The 24,212-nt window shown below is 38.8% G+C and overlaps 1 protein-coding gene across 1 annotated transcript in view; it reads left to right on the forward strand.

The window, feature by feature from the left end:
• The first annotated feature begins 6,631 nt into the window (after positions 1-6,631).
• The window catches only part of LOC124145558 (rap guanine nucleotide exchange factor 1-like), a 139,317-nt gene continuing 121,736 nt past the window's right edge, over positions 6,632-24,212 (forward strand). The window contains exon 1 of the mRNA XM_048389917.1: positions 6,632-6,830. Coding sequence (XP_048245874.1) covers positions 6,803-6,830 — 28 coding nt within the window. The 5' untranslated portion in view covers positions 6,632-6,802. The remainder of the gene's footprint in view (positions 6,831-24,212) is intronic.

Genomic DNA, 24,212 nt, shown 5'->3' on the forward strand with positions numbered 1-24,212 from the left:
CTGGGAAAGAAATATTCAAATTAAAACCAAACTTAAATGTATCGAATATAATGCTTTTTATTTCAAAACGATTCCATAATATGTTCTATGATTTTTGTCAAAATATTTCTATTTTGTTTCGAGGTGATGAATATTTCCATAAATGGGAACGGAATACATAATGCGAAACGAAATATATTTCCGGCTAAACTTATTTCACGAGGTATTAAAATGTGGCCAAAATCATTTTGTGTATAAGCGTGTATAAATTTTATTTACGTGGCACTTGTGGCTCTAATGCGCAGAAAATAATTTGATACATATTTGAAAGGAATATTCAATAAGCTGTTTACATATTTTACGAGTGGATCAAACAGTGAGTGAAGCGGTAGTAAAAGGCTCACGGTCACCCCACATATCGATCACAGATTGTATCAGATTCTCGTCATTGACAGAGTAATTTTATTAGGATATGTAAAGTTCCACAAGCTTGTTGAAATGAATTTACCTAGAAGTAAGCTTCTAAAACTATCACATAAAAATGGTTGTGCATTATAATAGTGCTCATCCAACGAATGAAGAATCGTTATTCAAGTGAAAAATATAATATTAGCACGTAAGAGGTATTATTCCGACAGACAGATTGGAACGAAAACAAACAACTGAGTTGATAAGAACAAATGACAATAAAAACATATTTACCGTAAAATGCATAAAAAAGGAGGGAAATCACAGGGAGATCAAGTATATTTACATACAGTAAACTACGGTTATAACGAACACGCTTATAACGAACTGACCGATATAACGAACTTATTTTTTAGTCCCGGCCATTTGTTGTATATATGCTGCATATATGCTTATAACGAACTACGGTTATAACGAACGAAAATTAGTGGTCCCTTTGAGTTCGTTATAACCGTAGTTTACTGTATATAGAATTTGCATATGGGGTCTGACCTGTTTGAAAGACATGCAGACATCATTATAGGATTCAACCTTTCGACAGTCATTCATCAGGCAATTCCAGACTCTGTAAACCTGACATGTAAATGAATTGACCCGAATATAGATGAGTTTTATCCCTGGGTACCTCCACTGTAACTCCATGTGGGGGTGGGGGAGTAGTTCGACTGCATACATTTATGAGATTTTGAAAGTATTGTGAACAATATTGAAAATGAAATGTGTCATATTCTTTAAACGATTTACATGGAGATAGTTAGTGCCAGCTGAAGACACCAGGTCTGGGAGATGACACTTATAGCCAGTATACACAAATCTTAGGGCTGCTTAGTATTTTGTCATATATACTTTTTAGTGCTGGACTTGGTAAAAAAAATGGCAATTAAGGGGATAGTGAATGGGGTTTAACGTTGCGTCAAAGAGTATATACACACGTGTGTGTGTGTGTGTGTGTGTGTGTGTGTGTGTGTGTACTAGTAGTCCGGACTAAAGCCGATTTTATAGTGCTTTCCCACAGAGACACAGTATACTGACTCTAAGCCGATCAGTCCTCTTAATATCGAGCAACAGGCAGGGTAACAATAAGTACCATTTTTAACGTCATTTGGTAAGACGCGGCCGGGATTCGAACCCGGACCTTCCGCTTTTCCATGCAGACGCTCTACCACTAGACCACGGAAGCGGTCGCCTGTGTAATCAAAGCTAGGTCAGACAAATCAGTGACTAAAAGCAAGCACAACGATTGACGCCTTTGGTCTCTGATGACACATTCTGCTTGATTAAGACTGACATTTAATCCAGAAATAAAGTTACCTTATTTGAAAAGATATATATCTACAAAATTAAAAATAAAACCCAAATGGAGCCCTGAACTATGCTTAAAATGTAGGCAATAAAGACTTTCCAAATCATTCCAGATTTTAGTTGTTTTCTGTTTTTTATTTTTCTCTAGGGTCTGGGAGAAAGGCTAGGCTAGGCTACATAATAACCCTTCAATCACTATCCTAGTCGGCTCTAAACCCCTTGAACACTCGGGTTAGAATTGGTCTCCAGGAACCTATGCTTATCGCAAGACTCGACCAACAGGATTTGGCGGTCAGGCTCGCTGACTTGGTTGATGCATGTCATCGTATCCCAACTGCGTAGTTTATGACTCATTTGCATATGCATCAACTTGTTTTCGTCGCTATAGTATGGCTGAAATAATGCCAATTGGACGTTAACGTTTATAACTCACTCACCCTATTGCGTAGGTCGGTGCTCACGATGGCGGCCCGGTCCAGACTCGACCATTTACAGATTGCCGTCACATAGCTGAATGCGGCGTTAAACAACAAACACACAAACAAACAAATGTAGCGATAAGCATAAAGAACCTATCTCTACGGATAAAGGGGCACGGGTGGGCCCAGTCGTCTAAGGCGCCGCGAATCGCTGTGCAGAGTTTGGCACGCCAGAAACCTATATGATTGTGGGTTCGAATCCCGGTTCGCACCGATAATGTTTCTAGGTTTGTCAGCACCATACCCGTGCTCGTGGGTTTCACCGAAGTGGTAAACGTCTGAGACCTGCATCACTTCGGACTTTCCTCCCACATTAAGCTGACACGCCGTGATATAACTGGAATACTGTTAAAAGCGGCGTTAAACCAAACTCACTCACTGACTCATCTCGACGGGTAGCGAGTACCGCCCAGGTGATCTTCCAGTCTATGGCTCCATTTACAATACTGTTATACTTGATTCAATTCGGCGCTGTTCCCACAACCGGTAAATGACTGTATACCATTGATCTGAAATTGAAAGTTTGAATGGTTGCACAGCGTAAGTAGTAGGTACTTATGCATTTTCATAGTGTGGTGGTGTCTATGTACGAACTCAGTAATGCGCATGTACTATATACAGTGTGTTATTGGTGTAAGGAGCTTATCTGTGAGCATAACAACAATTAGGTCATATAAGTTCATTGCGTGTCGTACCTCACCTGCTTTGATCGATGCTCACTATATCAATCACTTGATTGTCTAGTCCAGATTCGATTATTTACAGACCACCGCCATATAGCTTGAATATTGCTGTGTTAAACAACAAACAAACAAGTTAGACACCCTGGTCAATATACATAATGTTATCGTGTATCAGCACCGATACCTATATAAACTGGACGTCAAATAGCACAGATAATTGTCATTATCACTATGCGAAATATAATCAAGCTATCTGATTGTCTAGTCGCCATCTTGTAAAAACAAAACAAAACTTTTCCATAATTATACGCTATCTTCGTTGGAAGCAAGTGTTTATGAGTCATTATCAATTAGTAATGATACCAGGTGTTGGCGGAAAGGTAAGCGTATACTGCCTCATTGGTGGCGCTGTTGGAATATCACTCGACAGATATTGAGTGACCTGTGTCTAGGCTAACGCCGCTTTGAACACTATTACAGTTATATCACGGCGTGCGAGGTTAACGTTGGAGGAAAACCCGAAGTGGTGCAAATCTCAGACATTTACCACTTTGGTGACACCCACAAGCATGGATATGGTGCTGACAAATCTAGAAACACAATCGGGACGAACCGGGATTCGAACCTACATTCATCACAGGTTCTTGGGAAAGCTATTGGAAAGTTAAAGTGGGTAAAATAGGTGGAAATGAATCGGTTATTTGAACATTATTGAGCGATATCAGATACTTCTTGGACACATAGTTTTGATTTTGTCAATCCGAGCAGAAATTCCGATTCACATGCATAAAAAAACCAGATAAGTATTGATGTCCATGGTGATGCCTTCTCTTGCTGTTTTTTACTTGCTTTACGGATTTTATACAGATAAATACTTGCCGGTAGGTATAGAAAAATTTAAAAATATGCAATTTATTACTTTGGTTATTTTTCTGCTGGCATAAAACAAATAAAAAAGGTTAAATGTGTGAAGAGAGCCTGCATCACAGCTGTTGCTTTGATTCACGTGTTTAATACACACACACACACACACACACACACACACACACACACACATATATATATATATATATATATATATATATATATATATATATATATATATATATATATATATATATATATATACAAAAATGAGGTAAATGTTCACTCGGTGTACATGTAATATATAATAAAATAATAAAGTGTGTGTGTGGTGTGTGTGTGTGTGTGAGCTGCAGTGGGTCCTTGTTTAAAACGTATATTTGGGTGCAGTATGCCATCAGCTTATCGGTGGGATAAAAAAAGAGAGAGCATATTCTACACTCCCTGTTTACCGAAACAAAATTTACAATCGGTTGATCCACAAAGCAAGTGAAAAAAGTGTGCATGAACGTTCGTGTACACCCCCGACCTTCGGTCTCACGGTATACACGTCCAATCTACTCGTAATACCCCGTAGACCCCTCTATTTACGTATATTTATAAGTGCAATAATCGTGAACGCGATGCTAAACCTCATTTCACCCCACCTCCATTGACACTTGCAACTTTCATTAAGCGTCATAAAATCTAGGTATGCGTTGTATACTGGCGCGTCACCATCTTGTAAAAAACGTACAACTGTTTGTTGCCCAGTCGGGTTGCAATAACACACAATCAACAAAGTCACCGAACCTGACCATCCGATACACTGAGTCGCCGCGAATGTGTTCTGTCTTTCTTAATTTGTTAAAAGGCAACGACAGCATCGAAGCCATAATGAAAAAAGCCGCCATATTAAATGTTGAAATTGTTATAATTTTGGGTTTGGGGCATGCATTTTTACCTTATAAGAGTACGACCAGCATAGGTTGCTGAAGATGAATTTTAACCTGGAATCTCTTGTGATGAAAATCATGAGATGAAATATATTTTTGGCGTTTTTTATTTTATTTCATTGTGCGTTACGTTAATTAACATGCATCTATTAAAAAAAAGATTGTTTTGAAAATACTGACAGTTAATTTTACTTCCTGTTTAGTTTTTAAACCTCCCGGGTGTATCTTTTAAATTACCAAATACAGTTCTACCATTTCGCAAGCCAACACCCACGACTTCTGCTCTGCAGCGTAATATTTAATCCGTAAACTATCAAAAAACAATAAGTCAAATTCCACACACGCATTCCCTTCACCGGGGTCAGGAATTGTGCAAGCGCAATGACTTCAAATGCACCATTGCACATCACTATCTTCTCAATAAGCAATTAGTGCGAGTTCGTTCAATAAACAGCCAATAATTGTTTGATTGTTGAAGAGTGATTTATCACTCCGATTCACGAGATGATGTCTGCGCTGTTGTTACGTAACACTAGGACGGTGATGTCAAGTGCAGCCGCTCATGCCGTTGTTGATACGGGCATTTATATTGCTCAACCACTCAAGTACCGTATTTTCTTTAATAAGCGCGCCGACGCTTAAATTTTCCATCCAGCTCCAAGACCTTGCGTTTGATAGCGGTACAGGGATAGATAGAGAACCAGCGCTTAAGATTTCATATCTACATTATATAAATATACAATAGGGATCTAGTTGAATCGGACATACCTTGCACACATTCAGTATTTGGCGCTAATTTTGATTATAGTTCCGTTAAACAAAGCGATCTTTTACAGATACAACACATAATTCCCATTCTTTGCGCTAAGATAGCTTTGTACATAATTTATAGGCGCTTATTAGAGTGAGTGAGTTTGGTTGAACGCCATATTGAACAGTAAGCAATCATATCACGGCTTGTCAACTTGATGTGGGAGAGACGCCCGAAGTGATGCAGATGTTACACGTTTACCACTTTGCTGAAACCAACGAGCATAAATATCGTGTTAACAAACCGAAAACAGTCCGCACGAATCTGGGATTCGAACTCGCGACCATGGGCTTCTGCCACGCCCAAGGGACACAACTCTGCATGGCGTATGTCGGCGCCATAGACGAAAGGGCCTTTCGTTAGAGGAAACACGGTGATATTTAAAGGGAAAATCTGTTCAACCTTCTGACGACCATTTAGAGTCAATGTCTAGACGTTGAGTGAACGCTTGTTGTGAAACTGAGATAGAAGGGTGTTAGGACGCACATTGACTGTCTATTCAATATACATGATGAATTTTGAGGATGCAGGCAAAGATTGGTTTGGATATTGTCTTGATTAGCTCGTTTCAATTTTAATGTTCTTTTGCCTCTTAAATGCACCCTAAAGAATTGGGACGCTAGGGATACCAATCGCCTCCAGCCTAATCTCCCTTTAAAATGAATGGCTGCATATTATATACTCTGTTAATAAAATTATTTATAATCAAACAGGACCGATTTAAACTGTTGTGGGGGCATTCTTGCATGTATTCAGTGCGCAATGGATAAACGAGGATTGTGTAGGATTTAATGTTGATATTTTGACATTTCAAGATTTATGAACAAACAACAAAAATAAGATTCTGATGCAAAACAAAAGGGTCTAACAAAAACTAAAGTCTTCTTCTACGTCATCAAATATATTTTGATTGTATCACTCAAAACATAACATTTCATTTCATTCAACAAATAATATTAATCAGAATCTTTGTGTGAATTTGACGTAATGGAACAAAGACGAATCCAAGCGGTCTAGTTATTGACCGATTGCCTGTCACTCATATTGATTTTCCTTTTATCTCTGTGGCGACTCCGGATCCGCATCATTGTCCATTCCACATTTCATATTTCCCCAACTACCTGTGTTATTCTGTTATTGGTGCCCAACCTTCGAATATGAGACTGTTTTTACAAGTTTCAAAGCATCTCCCGACGTTTAAATGAAGTATGATCTGTGAACTTAATGTGTGGATCAGTTCCTAGGATTCTGACAAGACGTAAAACCTATTTTACGAAGTAAATGTCATCAAGCGGCGAGGCAAAAGCAGGTGAGTGGATGTCGCTTGTTTCGAGTGATTTATTTCAGCAGTACACATGTCATTGCGTGGGCTGTGTTTGTATAGCCTGAATGGAAAAGAATATTTATTGGATCCACCCCATACCCTTTTCTTATTCAGTGGGTGCATATTATGTGTGGGTTTTTTAATCTTAGTTAACAATATGTACATCTGCACTGTCATTCTGACACAACAGTCAATACAGATATGACAACTCGTAGGTGGTCGATTTATTTGTATATACCTGTATATGGTGTGTCAATGTGCTCACAAAGATACGTACATGCACACATACACAAATCACAAGTAAAAGCCTTATTGAACAATTTTATCTTCACAGTAAGAGGAGTTCTATGTCACAACAAAGTCTTGGACAGAGATAACTTTGTTTGTGTCATAGGTTCACAGACAGCCTTTGTTTTTTAGATACGTAAGGATGAAATATTTTTTGGCCACTCAGCATCTCTTAGATGGGTTTATTAGCAATAGGTAATACACTGTTACATGTGTAATAAAATGCTTTCATCTTTGTCTGCACAACTAACATGCCTAAGATTTCAGAACCACAACTGAAACATTGGTGTTCTTGGAAAATTTGAAATATTTTGATACATTTGGTGTATGTGCGTGATAATATCCTTCAAAATATAGATGTTTAGAAATTTTGAAATACCAAGATGCTTTTGATTGCTGACTTTTAAATGAATCAGATGTACGTATAGGCCTACCATACCGCTTTAGGTTCACATGAACATTATGAAATGGTGAAAGTATGTATTGGAATCAACTTCGGATGTAAAAACATGTAAGAATTGTCTTTCACTTTTTGTCAATCTCATTAAAATCATATCTACTACGATACAATACCCTGAATCCTGAGCAAAAATTGACTGTCTTAATCAAAAGAAGGCTGGATGGGTTCTTGAGCCTATCAGAAGTCAGCTAAAACAATTCAGCTCCGTTTCTTTGCCATCTCAATTCAGAAATTTCAATCTTAGAAAACCCACACTGAACAAAATTCACCCTTTTTGATGTACATGCCTGGTGCTTGGAAACTATAGGATTTATGAAATATTCTCAATGTAATAGTTTGGTTTTATTAATTTGCCTTCGTTTTCGAAATACCAAAATCAGATATGCCAGTCTGAATGCTTCACTCACAATTACTAATTAAGAATTTCTGTGCTGATTGGCTGTTCACCTCATGTGGCCCGTGGAGGCATCCTCGCTTGATTTTTACAAGACATTTACATATGTTCTATTAAAGCACCTGTTCGGATGCCTCAAGCCTATTATAGAAGGGGTTTGCGATTTAGGCTGAAAAAATCTACCAATGAATGGCATTGATACTCTGAATTTGAGTGTATTTCTTGGCAGAATAGAAATGTCAGTTATGTGTAACATGCTATCTACTACTTGATTAGTTTTAATAATTAACATTATGATTAATTATATATAAGAAGCCATACTTTCTCTGTCCTCCAGAACTATTTGTGTCTGTTCTCTAATACTATGTATGAAAACCCTGAAACCATGTAATATACATGTATTGTAAATAAAACCAACAAAAACCCTTTCTTATTTATAAGAAATCCCAGCCAAAAGCAGAGTCGATTGTACAATTCCAACAACACCATAAGCATATGTTTATCAATCCCTATCAAAATAGTGATGATAGTAGGTGCTTGTGAAACGGTGACCGTATCCTGCCCCACTGGTGGCACCTGTCACAAACGCATCCAAAGGCAAGTCAATTGTTCACCTGAAAAAACTTGGGAACATAATTCTATGTATGTTATAAGTAAAAATAGAGATATAAATCGGACATAATTTTTGTCACTGATAGATCAGTCTTCAGAAGAATGTTTTGAATGGATCTCTGTGTCAGAAACACCTTCATATTACCAAGTACCATCATGTCCAGGAAGGGGAAGATAATCCTTCTACACATTCATCATTAATGTTATGACAGTTGGAATAGCTGATGGATCAGCTTCGCAAGGATTAGGCTAATAATAGTCTTTGATGAAGAAGTCAATTTCACTGCTTCCACTGTCGGCATGTGCATCTTCCCTCCTGCCTGTTTATCCAACAGACAAGAATAGAGAGCCAGATCGGTACTATTTTGGTGAGCTATACCTTACTGGACATTCAAGGTTGATGTGTGGGATGATAACATGGCACATGGCTGTGCTGTGTGTAAAGATGTAGCAGGCACTAGGGCCCTTCCAGAAAGCATTGTGCTTTTATGGTTGTAGACTCCAGTTTGGTCCCAGCAGCATAGTTTTCTTATTTAAACATATATAACTACAAAATAAAGAATACCGTATTCGACGTAATAAGCGCCCCGCTCTAATAAGCTCCCACGGCGACATTTGCTAAGATATTGGCTATTGAACAATCCCAATCAGCACCCCTTCCGAGTGATCAATGTACACAAGACATTTATTCGCGTATAATACACACTCGTGAGTTATATGCACCATTAATTATGGGCATATAATTCTGGAAAAATATATCTGTCGTACATAAACATTTCAGGCTGTCAGCATAAACCACGAAATTTATCTTTCAACTCTGTTTTTTCCACCAAAATAACATTCTAATAAGAGCCCCCTATTTCTAATTTTGAGAGCGCCCTGGTTGCTTATTACGTCGAATACGGTATATAACTACAAAATAAAGAATACTGTATTCGACGTAATAAGCGCCCAGGGTGCTTATTAGAGCGGGGCGCTTATTACGTCGAATACGGTATTATCCAAATTGAGACCAGAATTTCAGAGCTGTGCGATCTAGACTTGCCAAATCAGTCTAGACTTTAGTTGGATTCATTCTTTTAATTTATTCTCTTGGGTCTGGGAGACTAACTATGATGGTTTAACTCCCTTTCTTTAACATTGAGGGGCAGTGGGGTAGCCTGGTGGTTAAAGCATTGGCTCATCAAGCTAAAGTTCAGAGTTCGATTCCCACATGGGCTTCAATGTGTGAAAACCCATTTATGGTGTCCCCCGCCGTGATGTTGCTGCGAAATTGCTAAAAGGTGCTAAGAACCATACTCACTCACTCTTTTACATATACCTTCGACAGTCATAGCGCTTCACTCTTGTTGTGGAACAATGACCTGGACTGGATTAGTATGACAGTATAAATCAGATATGTATTGAGGCTACTTTTTGTGAGTGCTCTTTCCCTGATTGCTCTGTGGTCCTAGGCATCATAATTGTCCAGGGCCCCGTTCCTCAAAGCGATCTTAGCACTAAGGTGATCGTAAGTCCCGTACTTTAACATATGGTTACGATCATCATAGCGCTAAGATCGCTTTGAGGAACGGGGCCCTGATCTTTGATTTGTCATCAGTGTTCCTGTGCTCACAGGAATAGGATGCATGAAACCCTAACATCGTCAACTCTGTTGCAGATCAGTTCTGAAGACTTATGAAATTAGATTAATTTGAAACAATGCATGGGCATTGGAACGACTGTAAGACATTTCCTGGCTTGTTTTCTTTAGGAATCACCTAAGGGCATTTTGTGTCAGGCAAAAGTAAATAATGAGTGAATGTGGTTTCATGCCACAGTCTGCAGCATATATAATGGCTGAAATTTAGCCTTGACCATGCAAACCAGTGATTGATAGCATGAGTAAAACTCCATGCTGTCAGGGTATGTTGACACTAGGGCTAGGACCATACACCAACTGTGCCATCTGATACGTATCACGATACCATGCTCATGATCAAATACATATCACAAAATCTTGCTCACGATCCGATATGTATCACAGTACCTTGCTCACGATCCAATATGTATCACAATACCTTGCTCACGATCCAAATCACAATACCTTGTTCACGATCCAATATGTATCACAGTACCTTGCTCACGATCCAATATGTATCACAATACCTTGTTCACAATCAAATATGTATCACAGTACCTTGTTCACGAGCAAATATGTATTACAGTACCTTGCTCACGATCCGATATGTATCACAATTCCTTGTTCACGATCAAATATGTATCACAGTACCTTGCTCACGATCCGATTTGTATCACAATACCTTGTTCACGATCAAATATGTATCACAATACCTTGCTCACGATCCGAATCACAGTACCTTGTTCACGATCAAATATGTATCACAGTACCTTGCTCACGGTCAAATATGTATCACAGTACCTTGTTCACGATCAAATATGTATCATAATACCTTGTTCAAGATCAAATATGTATCACAGTACCTTGCTCACGATCAAATATGTATCACAGTACCTTGTTCACGATCAAATATGTATCACAATACCTTGCTCACAATTCAATGTGTATCACAATACCTTGCTCACGATTCAATATGTATCACAATACCTTGCTCACGATCAAGTATGTATCACAATACCTTGCTCACGATCAAATACGTATCGCAATACCTTGCTCACGATCAAATATGTATCACAATACCTTGCTCATGATTCAATATGTATCACAATACCTTGTTCACACTCAAATATGTATCACAATACCTTGTTCACGATCAAATATGTATCACAGTAACTTGTTCACGCTCAAATATATATCACAGTACCTTGTTCACGCTCAAATATGTATCACAGTACCTTGCTGACGATCTGAAATGCCTGATCACGATGCTTACATGTGCTATTACATGTGGTGTGTAAGTCATCTTTTTCATAGACAGGGTGGCCAAATACCTGGCACACTGATGATTTACAGTTGGCAGTGTCTAGTATGGCGCAATGGATGAATTTTTTTAGTTTTCACTACTAATTAGTGTTTGATGTAATAGTTATTAAAGCAGACATTTAAGGTAAGAATAAATATTTTTGACTTTACTTAGTGTGGGACTGTGATCGATACTTGTATTGAGAAGTAATATTTGTGATATATATATTGGTGTATCGTCCTATTACTATTTGAGACACATTTATAGCTACCAAATGTCCATTTAAGTCGCCCATCTAACAAGAAGGCGAAGGGGACCCATTCACTCGGCTCAGTCCAATAGATTCTTGGCCGGCACTGGCAGGAATCCATTTTGAAACTCGTCTCCTGCATGTGACTATCATGTGACTCAACATGGCAGCAGCCGTGAACCTTATTAATGATTTGAATTGCCTATGTTGCTTTTGTTCTCAAGACAAAGTAAATACCTAATTTCTAACTTAAAAAACATCCGTCATAGGAACTATATGCGACGGGATCTGGTGTTACTGGGTTTACGGTGAATTCATGCAATATTACTACACCATTGTCGCCCATTGTATAAAGTACATGGTGAAACGAGCCGAGTGGACCTGACCGGGGACCCATTAAATCAACGAGTGTCTACTTGAAACTAAATTGTAAAAAACAGACAGGTTAACATAGTTTTTATATAATTTTAATTTCATTAAACCAAGTCATAGGAATGATTCAATAAAAAAAGGTAATAGAGATTATAATGATTCATTCATTCATTTAATGTAGACATACTACATACATCAGTGTGTTGAGATTTGAATTCCAGTGAAATGCTCACTGGATCTGATTTGTACCTGCTTCCTGGGTGATTAGGGGTGGTCGGGTAGCCTAGTGGTTAAAGCGTTCGCTCATCACGCCGAAGACCCGGGTTCGATTCCCGACATGGGTACAATGTGTGAAGCCCATTTCTGGTGTCCCCCGCCATGATATTGCTGGAATATTGCTAAAAGCGGCGTAAAACTATACTCACTCACTCACTCACTCACTCCTGGGTATATAACTACAAAATAAAGAATACCGTATTTGACGTAATAAGCGCCCAGGGCGCTCTCAAGCTTAGAAATAGGGGGCTCTTATTAGAATATTATTTTGGTGAAAAAAACAGAGTTGAAAGTTCGTAAATTTCGTGGTTTATGCTGACAGCCTGAAATGTTTATATACGACCTATATATTTTTCCAGGATTTAATTGCCCATAATTAAGGGTGCATATAACACACGAGTGCGTATTATACACGAATAAATAAGTCTTGTCTACATTGATCGGAAGGGGTGCTAATTGAGATTGTTCACTAGCCAATATATAAGCAAATATCGCTGTGGGCGCTTATTAGAGCGGGGCGCTTATTACGTCGAATACGGTATTATCCAAATTGAGACCAGAATTTCAGAGCTGTGTGATCTAGACTTGCCAAATCATTCTAGGCTTTAGTTGGATTCATTCTTTTAATTTATTCTCTTGGGTCTGGGAGACTAACTATGGTTTAACTCCCTTTCTTTGACATAGGGGGCAGTGGGGTAGCCTGGTGGTTAAAGCATTGGCTCATCAAGCTAAAGTCCAGTGTTAGATTCCCACATGGGCTTCAATGTGTGAAAACCCATTTATGGTCCCCCATCGTGATGTTGCTGCGATATTGCTAAAAGGTGCTAAGAACCATACTCACTCACTCTTTTACATAAACCTTCGACAGTCATAGCGCTTCACTCTTGTTGTGGAACAATGACCTGGACTGGATTAGTATGACAGTATAAATCAGATATGTATTGAGGCTACTTTTTGTGAGTGCTCTTTCCCTGATTGCTCTGTGGTCCTAGGCATCATAATTGTCCAGGGCCCCGTTCCTCAAAGCGATCTTAGCACTAAGGTGATCGTAAGTCCCGTACTTTAACATATGGTTACGATCATCATAGCGCTAAGATCGCTTTGAGGAACGGGGCCCTGATCTTTGATTTGTCATCATTGTTCCTGTGCTCACAGGAATAGGATGCATGAAACCCTAACATCGTCAACCCTGGTTATTGTCAGGTAGGTTTTGAGGACAATACAACCAAGAACCCCTCTAGCCAACAGAACAGTGTTCAAAATTAACGTAAGTCCTCTGGTCAGGACAGAAAACTCAGGAAGGATGAGTGATTTTTACCATCAGATAGAAGACAACTCTGTTGCAGATCTGTTCTGAAGACTTATGAAATTAAATTAATTTGAAACAATGCATGGGCATTGGAACGACTGTAAGACATTTCCTGGCTTGTTTTCTTTAGGAATCACCTAAGGGCATTTTGTGTCAGGCAAAAGTAAATAATGAGTGAATGTGGTTTCATGCCACAGTCTGCAGCATATATAATGGCTGAAATTTAGCCTTGACCATGCAAACCAGTGATTGATAGCATGAGTAAAACTCCATGCTGTCAGGGTATGTTGACACTAGGGCTAGGACCATACACCAACTGTGCCATCTGATACGTATCACGATACCATGCTCATGATCAAATACATATCACAAAATCTTGCTCATGATCCAATATGTATCACAATACCTTGTTCACCATCAAATATGTATCACAGTACCTTGTTCACGAGCAAATATGTATTACAGTACCTTGCTCACGATCCGATATGTATCACAATTCCTTGTTCACGATCAAATATGTATCACAGTACCTTGCTCACGATCCGATTTGTATCACAATACCTTGTTCACGATCAAATATGTATCACAATACCTTGCTCACGATCCGAATCACAGTACCTTGTTCACGATCAAATATGTATCACAGTACCTTGCTCACGATCAAATATGTATCACAGTACCTTGTTCACGATCAAATATGTATCATAATACCTTGTTCAAGATCAAATATGTATCACAGTACCTTGCTCACGATCAAATATGTATCACAGTACCTTGTTCACGATCAAATATGTATCACAATACCTTGCTCACAATTCAATGTGTATCACAATACCTTGCTCACGATTCAATATGTATCACAATACCTTGCTCACGATCCGAATCACAGTACCTTGTTCACGATCAAATATGTATCACAGTACCTTGCTCACGGTCAAATATGTATCACAGTACCTTGTTCACGATCAAATATGTATCATAATACCTTGTTCAAGATCAAATATGTATCACAGTACCTTGCTCACGATCAAATATGTATCACAGTACCTTGTTCACGATCAAATATGTATCACAATACCTTGCTCACAATTCAATGTGTATCACAATACCTTGCTCACGATTCAATATGTATCACAATACCTTTCTCACGATCAAGTATGTATCACAATACCTTGCTCACGATCAAATACGTATCACAATACCTTGCTCACGATCAAATATGTATCACAATACCTTGCTCATGATTCAATATGTATCACAATACCTTGTTCACACTCAAATATGTATCACAATACCTTGTTCACGATCAAATATGTATCACAGTAACTTGTTCACGCTCAAATATATATCACAGTACCTTGTTCACGCTCAAATATGTATCACAGTACCTTGCTGACGATCTGAAATGCCTGATCACGATGCTTACATGTGCTATTACATGTGGTGTGTAAGTCATCTTTTTCATAGACAGGGTGGCCAAATACCTGGCACACTGATGATTTACAGTTGGCAGTGTCTAGTATGGCGCAATGGATGAATTTTTTTAGTTTTCACTACTAATTAGTGTTTGATGTAATAGTTATTAAAGCAGACATTTAAGGTAAGAATAAATATTTTTGACTTTACTTAGTGTGGGACTGTGATCGATACTTGTATTGAGAAGTAATATTTGTGATATATATATATTGGTGTATCGTCCTATTACTATTTGAGACACATTTATAGCTACCAAATGTCCATTTAAGTCGCCCATCTAACAAGAAGGCGAAGGGGACCCATTCACTCGGCTCAGTCCAATAGATTCTTGGCCGGCACTGGCAGGAATCCATTTTGAAACTCGTCTCCTGCATGTGACTATCATGTGACTCAACATGGCAGCAGCCGTGAACCTTATTAATGATTTGAATTGCCTATGTTGCTTTTGTTCTCAAGACAAAGTAAATACCTAATTTCTAACTTAAAAAACATCCGTCATAGGAACTATATGCGACGGGATCTGGTGTTACTGGGTTTACGGTGAATTCATGCAATATTACTACACCATTATCGCCCATTGTATAAAGTACATGGTGAAACGAGCCGAGTGGACCTGACCGGGGACCCATTAAATCAACGAGTGTCTACTTGAAACTAAATTGTAAAAAACAGACAGGTTAACATAGTTTTTATATAATTTCATTAAACCAAGTCATAGGAATGATTCAATAAAAAAAGGTAATAGAGATTATAATGATTCATTCATTCATTTAATGTAGACATACTACATACATCAGTGTGTTGAGATTTGAATTCCAGTGAAATGCTCACTGGATCTGATTTGTACCTGCTTCCTGGGTGATTAGGGGTGGTCGGGTAGCCTAGTGGTTAAAGCGTTCGCTCATCACGCCGAAGACCCGGGTTCGATTCCCGACATGGGTACAATGTGTGAAGCCCATTTCTGGTGTCCCCCGCCATGATATTGCTGGAATATTGCTAAAAGCGGCGTAAAACTATACTCACTCACTCACTCACTCACTCCTGGGTATATAACTACAAAATAAAGAATACCGTATTTGACGTAATAAGCGCCCAGGGCGCTCTCAAGCTTAGAAATAGGGGGCTCTTATTAGAATATTATTTTGGTGAAAAAAACAGAGTTGAAAGTTCGTAAATTTCGTGGTTTATGCTGACAGCCTGAAATGTTTATATACGACCTATATATTTTTCCAGGATTTAATTGCCCATAATTAAGGGTGCATATAACACACGAGTGCGTATTATACACGAATAAATAAGTCTTGTCTACATTGATCGGAAGGGGTGCTAATTGAGATTGTTCACTAGCCAATATATAAGCAAATATCGCTGTGGGCGCTTATTAGAGCGGGGCGCTTATTACGTCGAATACGGTATTATCCAAATTGAGACCAGAATTTCAGAGCTGTGTGATCTAGACTTGCCAAATCATTCTAGGCTTTAGTTGGATTCATTCTTTTAATTTATTCTCTTGGGTCTGGGAGACTAACTATGGTTTAACTCCCTTTCTTTGACATAGGGGGCAGTGGGGTAGCCTGGTGGTTAAAGCATTGGCTCATCAAGCTAAAGTCCAGTGTTAGATTCCCACATGGGCTTCAATGTGTGAAAACCCATTTATGGTCCCCCATCGTGATGTTGCTGCGATATTGCTAAAAGGTGCTAAGAACCATACTCACTCACTCTTTTACATAAACCTTCGACAGTCATAGCGCTTCACTCTTGTTGTGGAACAATGACCTGGACTGGATTAGTATGACAGTATAAATCAGATATGTATTGAGGCTACTTTTTGTGAGTGCTCTTTCCCTGATTGCTCTGTGGTCCTAGGCATCATAATTGTCCAGGGCCCCGTTCCTCAAAGCGATCTTAGCACTAAGGTGATCGTAAGTCCCGTACTTTAACATATGGTTACGATCATCATAGCGCTAAGATCGCTTTGAGGAACGGGGCCCTGATCTTTGATTTGTCATCATTGTTCCTGTGCTCACAGGAATAGGATGCATGAAACCCTAACATCGTCAACCCTGGTTATTGTCAGGTAGGTTTTGAGGACAATACAACCAAGAACCCCTCTAGCCAACAGAACAGTGTTCAAAATTAACGTAAGTCCTCTGGTCAGGACAGAAAACTCAGGAAGGATGAGTGATTTTTACCATCAGATAGAAGACAACTCTGTTGCAGATCTGTTCTGAAGACTTATGAAATTAAATTAATTTGAAACAATGCATGGGCATTGGAACGACTGTAAGACATTTCCTGGCTTGTTTTCTTTAGGAATCACCTAAGGGCATTTTGTGTCAGGCAAAAGTAAATAATGAGTGAATGTGGTTTCATGCCACAGTCTGCAGCATATATAATGGCTGAAATTTAGCCTTGACCATGCAAACCAGTGATTGATAGCATGAGTAAAACTCCATGCTGTCAGGGTATGTTGACACTAGGGCTAGGACCATACACCAACTGTGCCATCTGATACGTATCACGATACCATGCTCATGATCAAATACATATCACAAAATCTTGCTCATGATCCAATATGTATCACAATACCTTGTTCACCATCAAATATGTATCACAGTACCTTGTTCACGAGCAAATATGTATTACAGTACCTTGCTCACGATCCGATATGTATCACAATTCCTTGTTCACGATCAAATATGTATCACAGTACCTTGCTCACGATCCGATTTGTAACACAATACCTTGTTCACGATCAAATATGTATCACAATACCTTGCTCACGATCCGAATCACAGTACCTTGTTCACGATCAAATATGTATCACAGTACCTTGCTCACGGTCAAATATGTATCACAGTACCTTGTTCACGATCAAATATGTATCATAATACCTTGTTCAAGATCAAATATGTATCACAGTACCTTGCTCACGATCAAATATGTATCACAGTACCTTGTTCACGATCAAATATGTATCACAATACCTTGCTCACAATTCAATGTGTATCACAATACCTTGCTCACGATTCAATATGTATCACAATACCTTGCTCACGATCCGAATCACAGTACCTTGTTCACGATCAAATATGTATCACAGTACCTTGCTCACGGTCAAATATGTATCACAGTACCTTGTTCACGATCAAATATGTATCATAATACCTTGTTCAAGATCAAATATGTATCACAGTACCTTGCTCACGATCAAATATGTATCACAGTACCTTGTTCACGATCAAATATGTATCACAATACCTTGCTCACAATTCAATGTGTATCACAATACCTTGCTCACGATTCAATATGTATCACAATACCTTTCTCACGATCAAGTATGTATCACAATACCTTGCTCACGATCAAATACGTATCACAATACCTTGCTCACGATCAAATATGTATCACAATACCTTGCTCATGATTCAATATGTATCACAATACCTTGTTCACACTCAAATATGTATCACAATACCTTGTTCACGATCAAATATGTATCACAGTAACTTGTTCACGCTCAAATATATATCACAGTACCTTGTTCACGCTCAAATATGTATCACAGTACCTTGCTGACGATCTGAAATGCCTGATCACGATGCTTACATGTGCTATTACATGTGGTGTGTAAGTCATCTTTTTCATAGACAGGGTGGCCAAATACCTGGCACACTGATGATTTACAGTTGGCAGTGTCTAGTATGGCGCAATGGATGAATTTTTTTAGTTTTCACTACTAATTAGTGTTTGATGTAATAGTTATTAAAGCAGACATTTAAGGTAAGAATAAATATTTTTGACTTTACTTAGTGTGGGACTGTGATCGATACTTGTATTGAGAAGTAATATTTGTGATATATATATATTGGTGTATCGTCCTATTACTATTTGAGACACATTTATAGCTACCAAATGTCCATTTAAGTCGCCCATCTAACAAGAAGGCGAAGGGGACCCATTCACTCGGCTCAGTCCAATAGATTCTTGGCCGGCACTGGCAGGAATCCATTTTGAAACTCGTCTCCTGCATGTGACTATCATGTGACTCAACATGGCAGCAGCCGTGAACCTTATTAATGATTTGAATTGCCTATGTTGCTTTTGTTCTCAAGACAAAGTAAATACCTAATTTCTAACTTAAAAAACATCCGTCATAGGAACTATATGCGACGGGATCTGGTGTTACTGGGTTTACGGTGAATTCATGCAATATTACTACACCATTATCGCCCATTGTATAAAGTACATGGTGAAACGAGCCGAGTGGACCTGACCGGGGACCCATTAAATCAACGAGTGTCTACTTGAAACTAAATTGTAAAAAACAGACAGGTTAACATAGTTTTTATATAATTTCATTAAACCAAGTCATAGGAATGATTCAATAAAAAAAGGTAATAGAGATTATAATGATTCATTCATTCATTTAATGTAGACATACTACATACATCAGCGTGTTGAGATTTGAATTCCAGTGAAATGCTCACTGGATCTGATTTGTACCTGCTTCCTGGGTGATTAGGGGTGGTCGGGTAGCCTAGTGGTTAAAGCGTTCGCTCGTCACCCTGAACACCCGGGTCCGATTCCCGACACTGGTACAATGTGTGAAGCCCATTTCTGGTGTCCCCCGCCGTGATATTGCTGGAATATTGCTAAAAGCGGCGTAAAACTATACTCACTCACTCACTCACTCACTCCTGGGTGATTAGCTTTAGGAATGTCTACATCAATACAAAGGACATTACTCTGTATCAATGAATCGTCGATCATGATATTGGTTAATTACAACGATTTCACTGGCAATGGTACCATCCAGACTAATGACCAATGTTTCACACTGCTCATCACAGAAGCTGCCATAATCATGCCGATCATGTACGTAACTAGATATGTAATATCACTTATTTGGCATTTCTGCAATGGAAATGCCAATCACAGTCAATATTGCTTGGCACTTGAGAGCTGACTGGGTAATGACGTTCTTAAAATACTCAGTTGTCATTGATTCCATCGTGATCTGTTTAGACATTTTTGGACTATTGATCGGGCTGGGATATTGCAAGAAGTAGTCATCTGCACCTGAAAAAGACCTTGGCAGTGTGTGGCCTTGCATGGAGTTGAGACGAGGTGTCAGTGTTATTTGGTTTGCAGAAATCTTAATGTTCGGTTAGGTCCAAAAGTCAGACTTGTTTAAGATGTGATAAGGAATGAGATTATGATTAAATTTCTGAATATAGAAATTTTGATGGTTTCTGCTATAAATAGGCCTAATCTGGTTTCCAGCAAATCAATGTTGAAGTGTTCATGAACTCCTGACTTTTTTATGACTGCCTCCGTGGGCATGTCGTACTAAAAGACATGGTACTTGTTGTTACCCTGCCTGACGCTCGGCATTAAGGACATAAAACAAGGGCTGGTCGGCTCGAAGTCGGTATACTGTGCCTTACTTGGGTATCCATTTTAAATTCCACTGTAAAACTGGCATTAGTCCAGACTAGCACGCACGCATGCACGCACGCACGCACGCACGCAAGCACATCGCTATACATGCTATAAGTATATAAGTACAGTACCTGATTGTTTCATTATCAGATCATTCTGTGGTAATCTTGATCATGGTGAACTGTTAAGGATTATTTTTCATGAGGTTACATTGAAGTTTGGTTACATGTGATTGTCATGATTGTTATACTTCTGTGTCTGAAATAACTGCCTGCCTGCCTGCCTGCCTGCCTGCTCGCCTGCCCGTGGCTGCCTGCCTGCCTGCCTGCCTGCCTGCCTGCCTGCCCACCCGCCTGCCCGTGGCTGGTAACATTTCTGTTGCGCTGCATGAAATATATCTGGCAGATAATTTTAAGACTAATTACGTATTCAGTTTTATCATAACTCCTTGTAGATTCTAATGTGATTGTTTTGCAGTCCAAGACTTGCAGAAAATGTAACTGACTGCAGAATTGCAGAAAAGTTGAGGAATTTGCCTTGTTTTTATCAATCACTTCACCAATTTTCATTACTTTCAAGCTTTTCTTACAGAAAATGTAACTGACTGCAGAATTGCAGAAAAGTTGAGGAATTTGCCTTGTTTTTATCAATCACTTCACCAATTTTCATTACTTTCAAGCTTTTCTACAAAATTTTGCACTTGAATGATGCCAAAACATTTAAACAAACAAAATATGAATCCTGCAATAAAACGAAATTGGAAATTCACACTTTCAAACGGTCTTGTGACATAATGCATAATTATTTGCATAATTTTATGTCTTATCCAACAAAAACCGTGTATAATGACAGTTTGTGGAATTATTTTGTTTTTGGAATTGGATTCAACGTTTTGAAAAATGTGTTTGTATTAATTTTGAGGAGGAAATCGTTATGTTTTTAAACGGAGAATTTTCCATAGATTTTAGCTGCAGAATGTTGGTAATTTGACTGTAGAATTTGTCTAGGACTGCCTCTTGTGAGATGGAAGCTAGGCTACTGGGGACCTATTTTTTTTGGAATCCAAAATACAGCCCTCATAGAGCAGCTTGGAAATAATCAAGTTCTAGGAAACCTGAACAGTTCTATCCATAATAAGATGCCAAGCTGACATTTTCTTTGCTTTTGAACAAAGGAAATTTAAGAGTGTCAGTTTCAAGATAGATTTGCATAATTTGAAATTGAGGCCTTTATATTTCACTCTCTTTCAAGATGAAGGAATAATCAAATGTTTTTAGAGATGATAATTTATGATTTAATCCCTATAATCATTTGTTTTATTTGAAATAGGGCATTTAATTTGTAATGTCCTTGCTGTTTATGAGGTTAGTGGAACAGCTCTCACTTCATGCAAAGATATGGTATCATGCGTTACCGAGGCAATACTTTTAATTTGATAACAGATTTGATTGACCTGGACCAAAAGCCACAAAGTTTTTTTTAGTTTCATTTGTGAAACTGCTTAGTCTTTTGTTTGCTTATCATCCTGCATGTATTGCCTGTAAAAAAATTATTTTTTGTTGTTGATTTTAATTGTGATCTGTCAATTAGCCAAAAATAATAATTCATTGCCTGAGATATCCAGATATTCTGGTGGCAGACATTGAGTTACTGCACAGCAAATGGTGTAGGTTATACAGATGCCAGAATATAGGCATTCTGATGTGAGGGTGCCTAAGGGATTCTAGCTGAAATGACTCTTAAAGGTTCATTGCTCTTGGGGCCTGTGTGTTGAATATGGAGCTGTGTATGTCCTAACCAGGGAAGACAATGTGCGTGTATTCTGTGTGTAGTGGTGGTGCCAGAGAAATACAGGCATTATTTTGAATTTAGTTCATTGGATTGAGTACATAGAGCTTGTTATCGCATTAGGTTTATCATGAGAACTGGAATGTTTGTAAAAACCCAAGTTGATATATGCAACTCCAAAGAAGTTGAAGAACACCGATTTTTTTTACGACTGGTCTATCCGTCATGGCTTCTGGGTATTGCAATGCACAGCCTTCCAATTGTTTATGATCCTTAACTTGTTTTGAGTGGTAAGTTTTGTGTAGTTTATATATTTGACTTGGTTAGAAAATCTTAGAGAACCTGTGCTGATGAATCTAGATTTTCCAGATTTGAAACCTTAGCACATTGTTTGAAATGTGATGACCTTAAATTGTTGGAATGTTGCTAAAAAAACCAACCTCACTCACTCACTCATTCACCGGCCCGCCCGCTCACTCACTCACTCACTCACTCACTCACTCACTCACTCACTCACTCACTCACTCACGAAAGGTATTTATAGTTTTCTTTGGATAGTCAATATATTACAATATAATAAACAATGGTTTTTTTATGTTTTTTTAAATTTAATGTGTATTTAATCAGATAATGGTGATTTGTTTTGTGTATATTACGCAAATACACATTTTGTCTGGATCTCAGGGATGTAAACTCCTGAAAAGACAATATTCAGGGATAGACTAAGGACGGCACAACAGGTCAGCTGGTACTGAAACGTACTGTCCTTCGCGAACACTCCCTGACCAACAAGTCGGATAGGTTTGGTCATCTGAGGAATTCTAGACATAAATATTGATAAATATTTCAATACACTTCTGCATACTTGTGTCTGACTTTGGCAATACCATCAGCACGCTAAGCCCTTCCTTACATATTAGCAGGCCTTCTGTCATTCCTTGTGGGGATTCCAGGGAAAAGTTGGTCCCCAGCAACTATGGTAACGTATGTTTATCGTAGGCGGTAAACAAAATGGAAAAGTAGGTCTTGTTAATGTGTGTGTTCTCATGCTCCAGTGTAGGGGGTAGTAGGGTAGCAAAGTGGGTAATGCGTTCGCTCATCACGCCTAAGATCCAGGTTCACTTCTCTACATGTGTACAGTGTATGGAGCCCATTTCTGGTGTCCCCTGCCGTGATATTGCTGGAATATTGCTAAAGCGGTAATAAAACCTCACTCACTCACTCACTGAGTGGTGTGGGTCTTTCCTCATGCTTTCAGGCACTGGTTTGTCTGGTCCAGACTTTATTACAGGCTATGGGTAGATTGCTAGAACATTGGTGATTCAGAGTTCATCATGAATAACAACTACTTCTCTTCTGGAACAGGGGCGGTTGGGTAGCCTAGTGGTTAAAGCATGCGCTCGTCACGCCGAAGACCCGGGTTCGAAGCCCGACATGGGTACAATGTGTGAAGCCCATTTCTGGTGTCCCCCGCCATGATATTGCTGGAATATTGCTAAAAATGGCGTAAAACCAAACTCACTCACTCACTCTTCTGGAACAAAGAACCAAGGGCAGTGGGGTAGCTTAGTGGTTAAAGCGTTCGCTCGACGCGGGTTCGATTCCCCAAATAGGTACAATGTATGAAGCCCATTTCTGGTGTCCCCTGCCGTGATATTGCTGGAATATTGCTAAAAGTGGCATAAAACCATACTCACTCTGCATTAGGAACCAGGAACCAGCACCTGACCTGCCATTTCAGACCAATTACAACTGTCAATTTCACACTTTATG

This window comes from Haliotis rufescens, unplaced genomic scaffold, assembly GCF_023055435.1.
Source record: "Haliotis rufescens isolate VD_foot unplaced genomic scaffold, xgHalRufe1.0.p SCAF_8, whole genome shotgun sequence".
Lineage (NCBI taxonomy): Eukaryota > Metazoa > Mollusca > Gastropoda > Lepetellida > Haliotidae > Haliotis > Haliotis rufescens.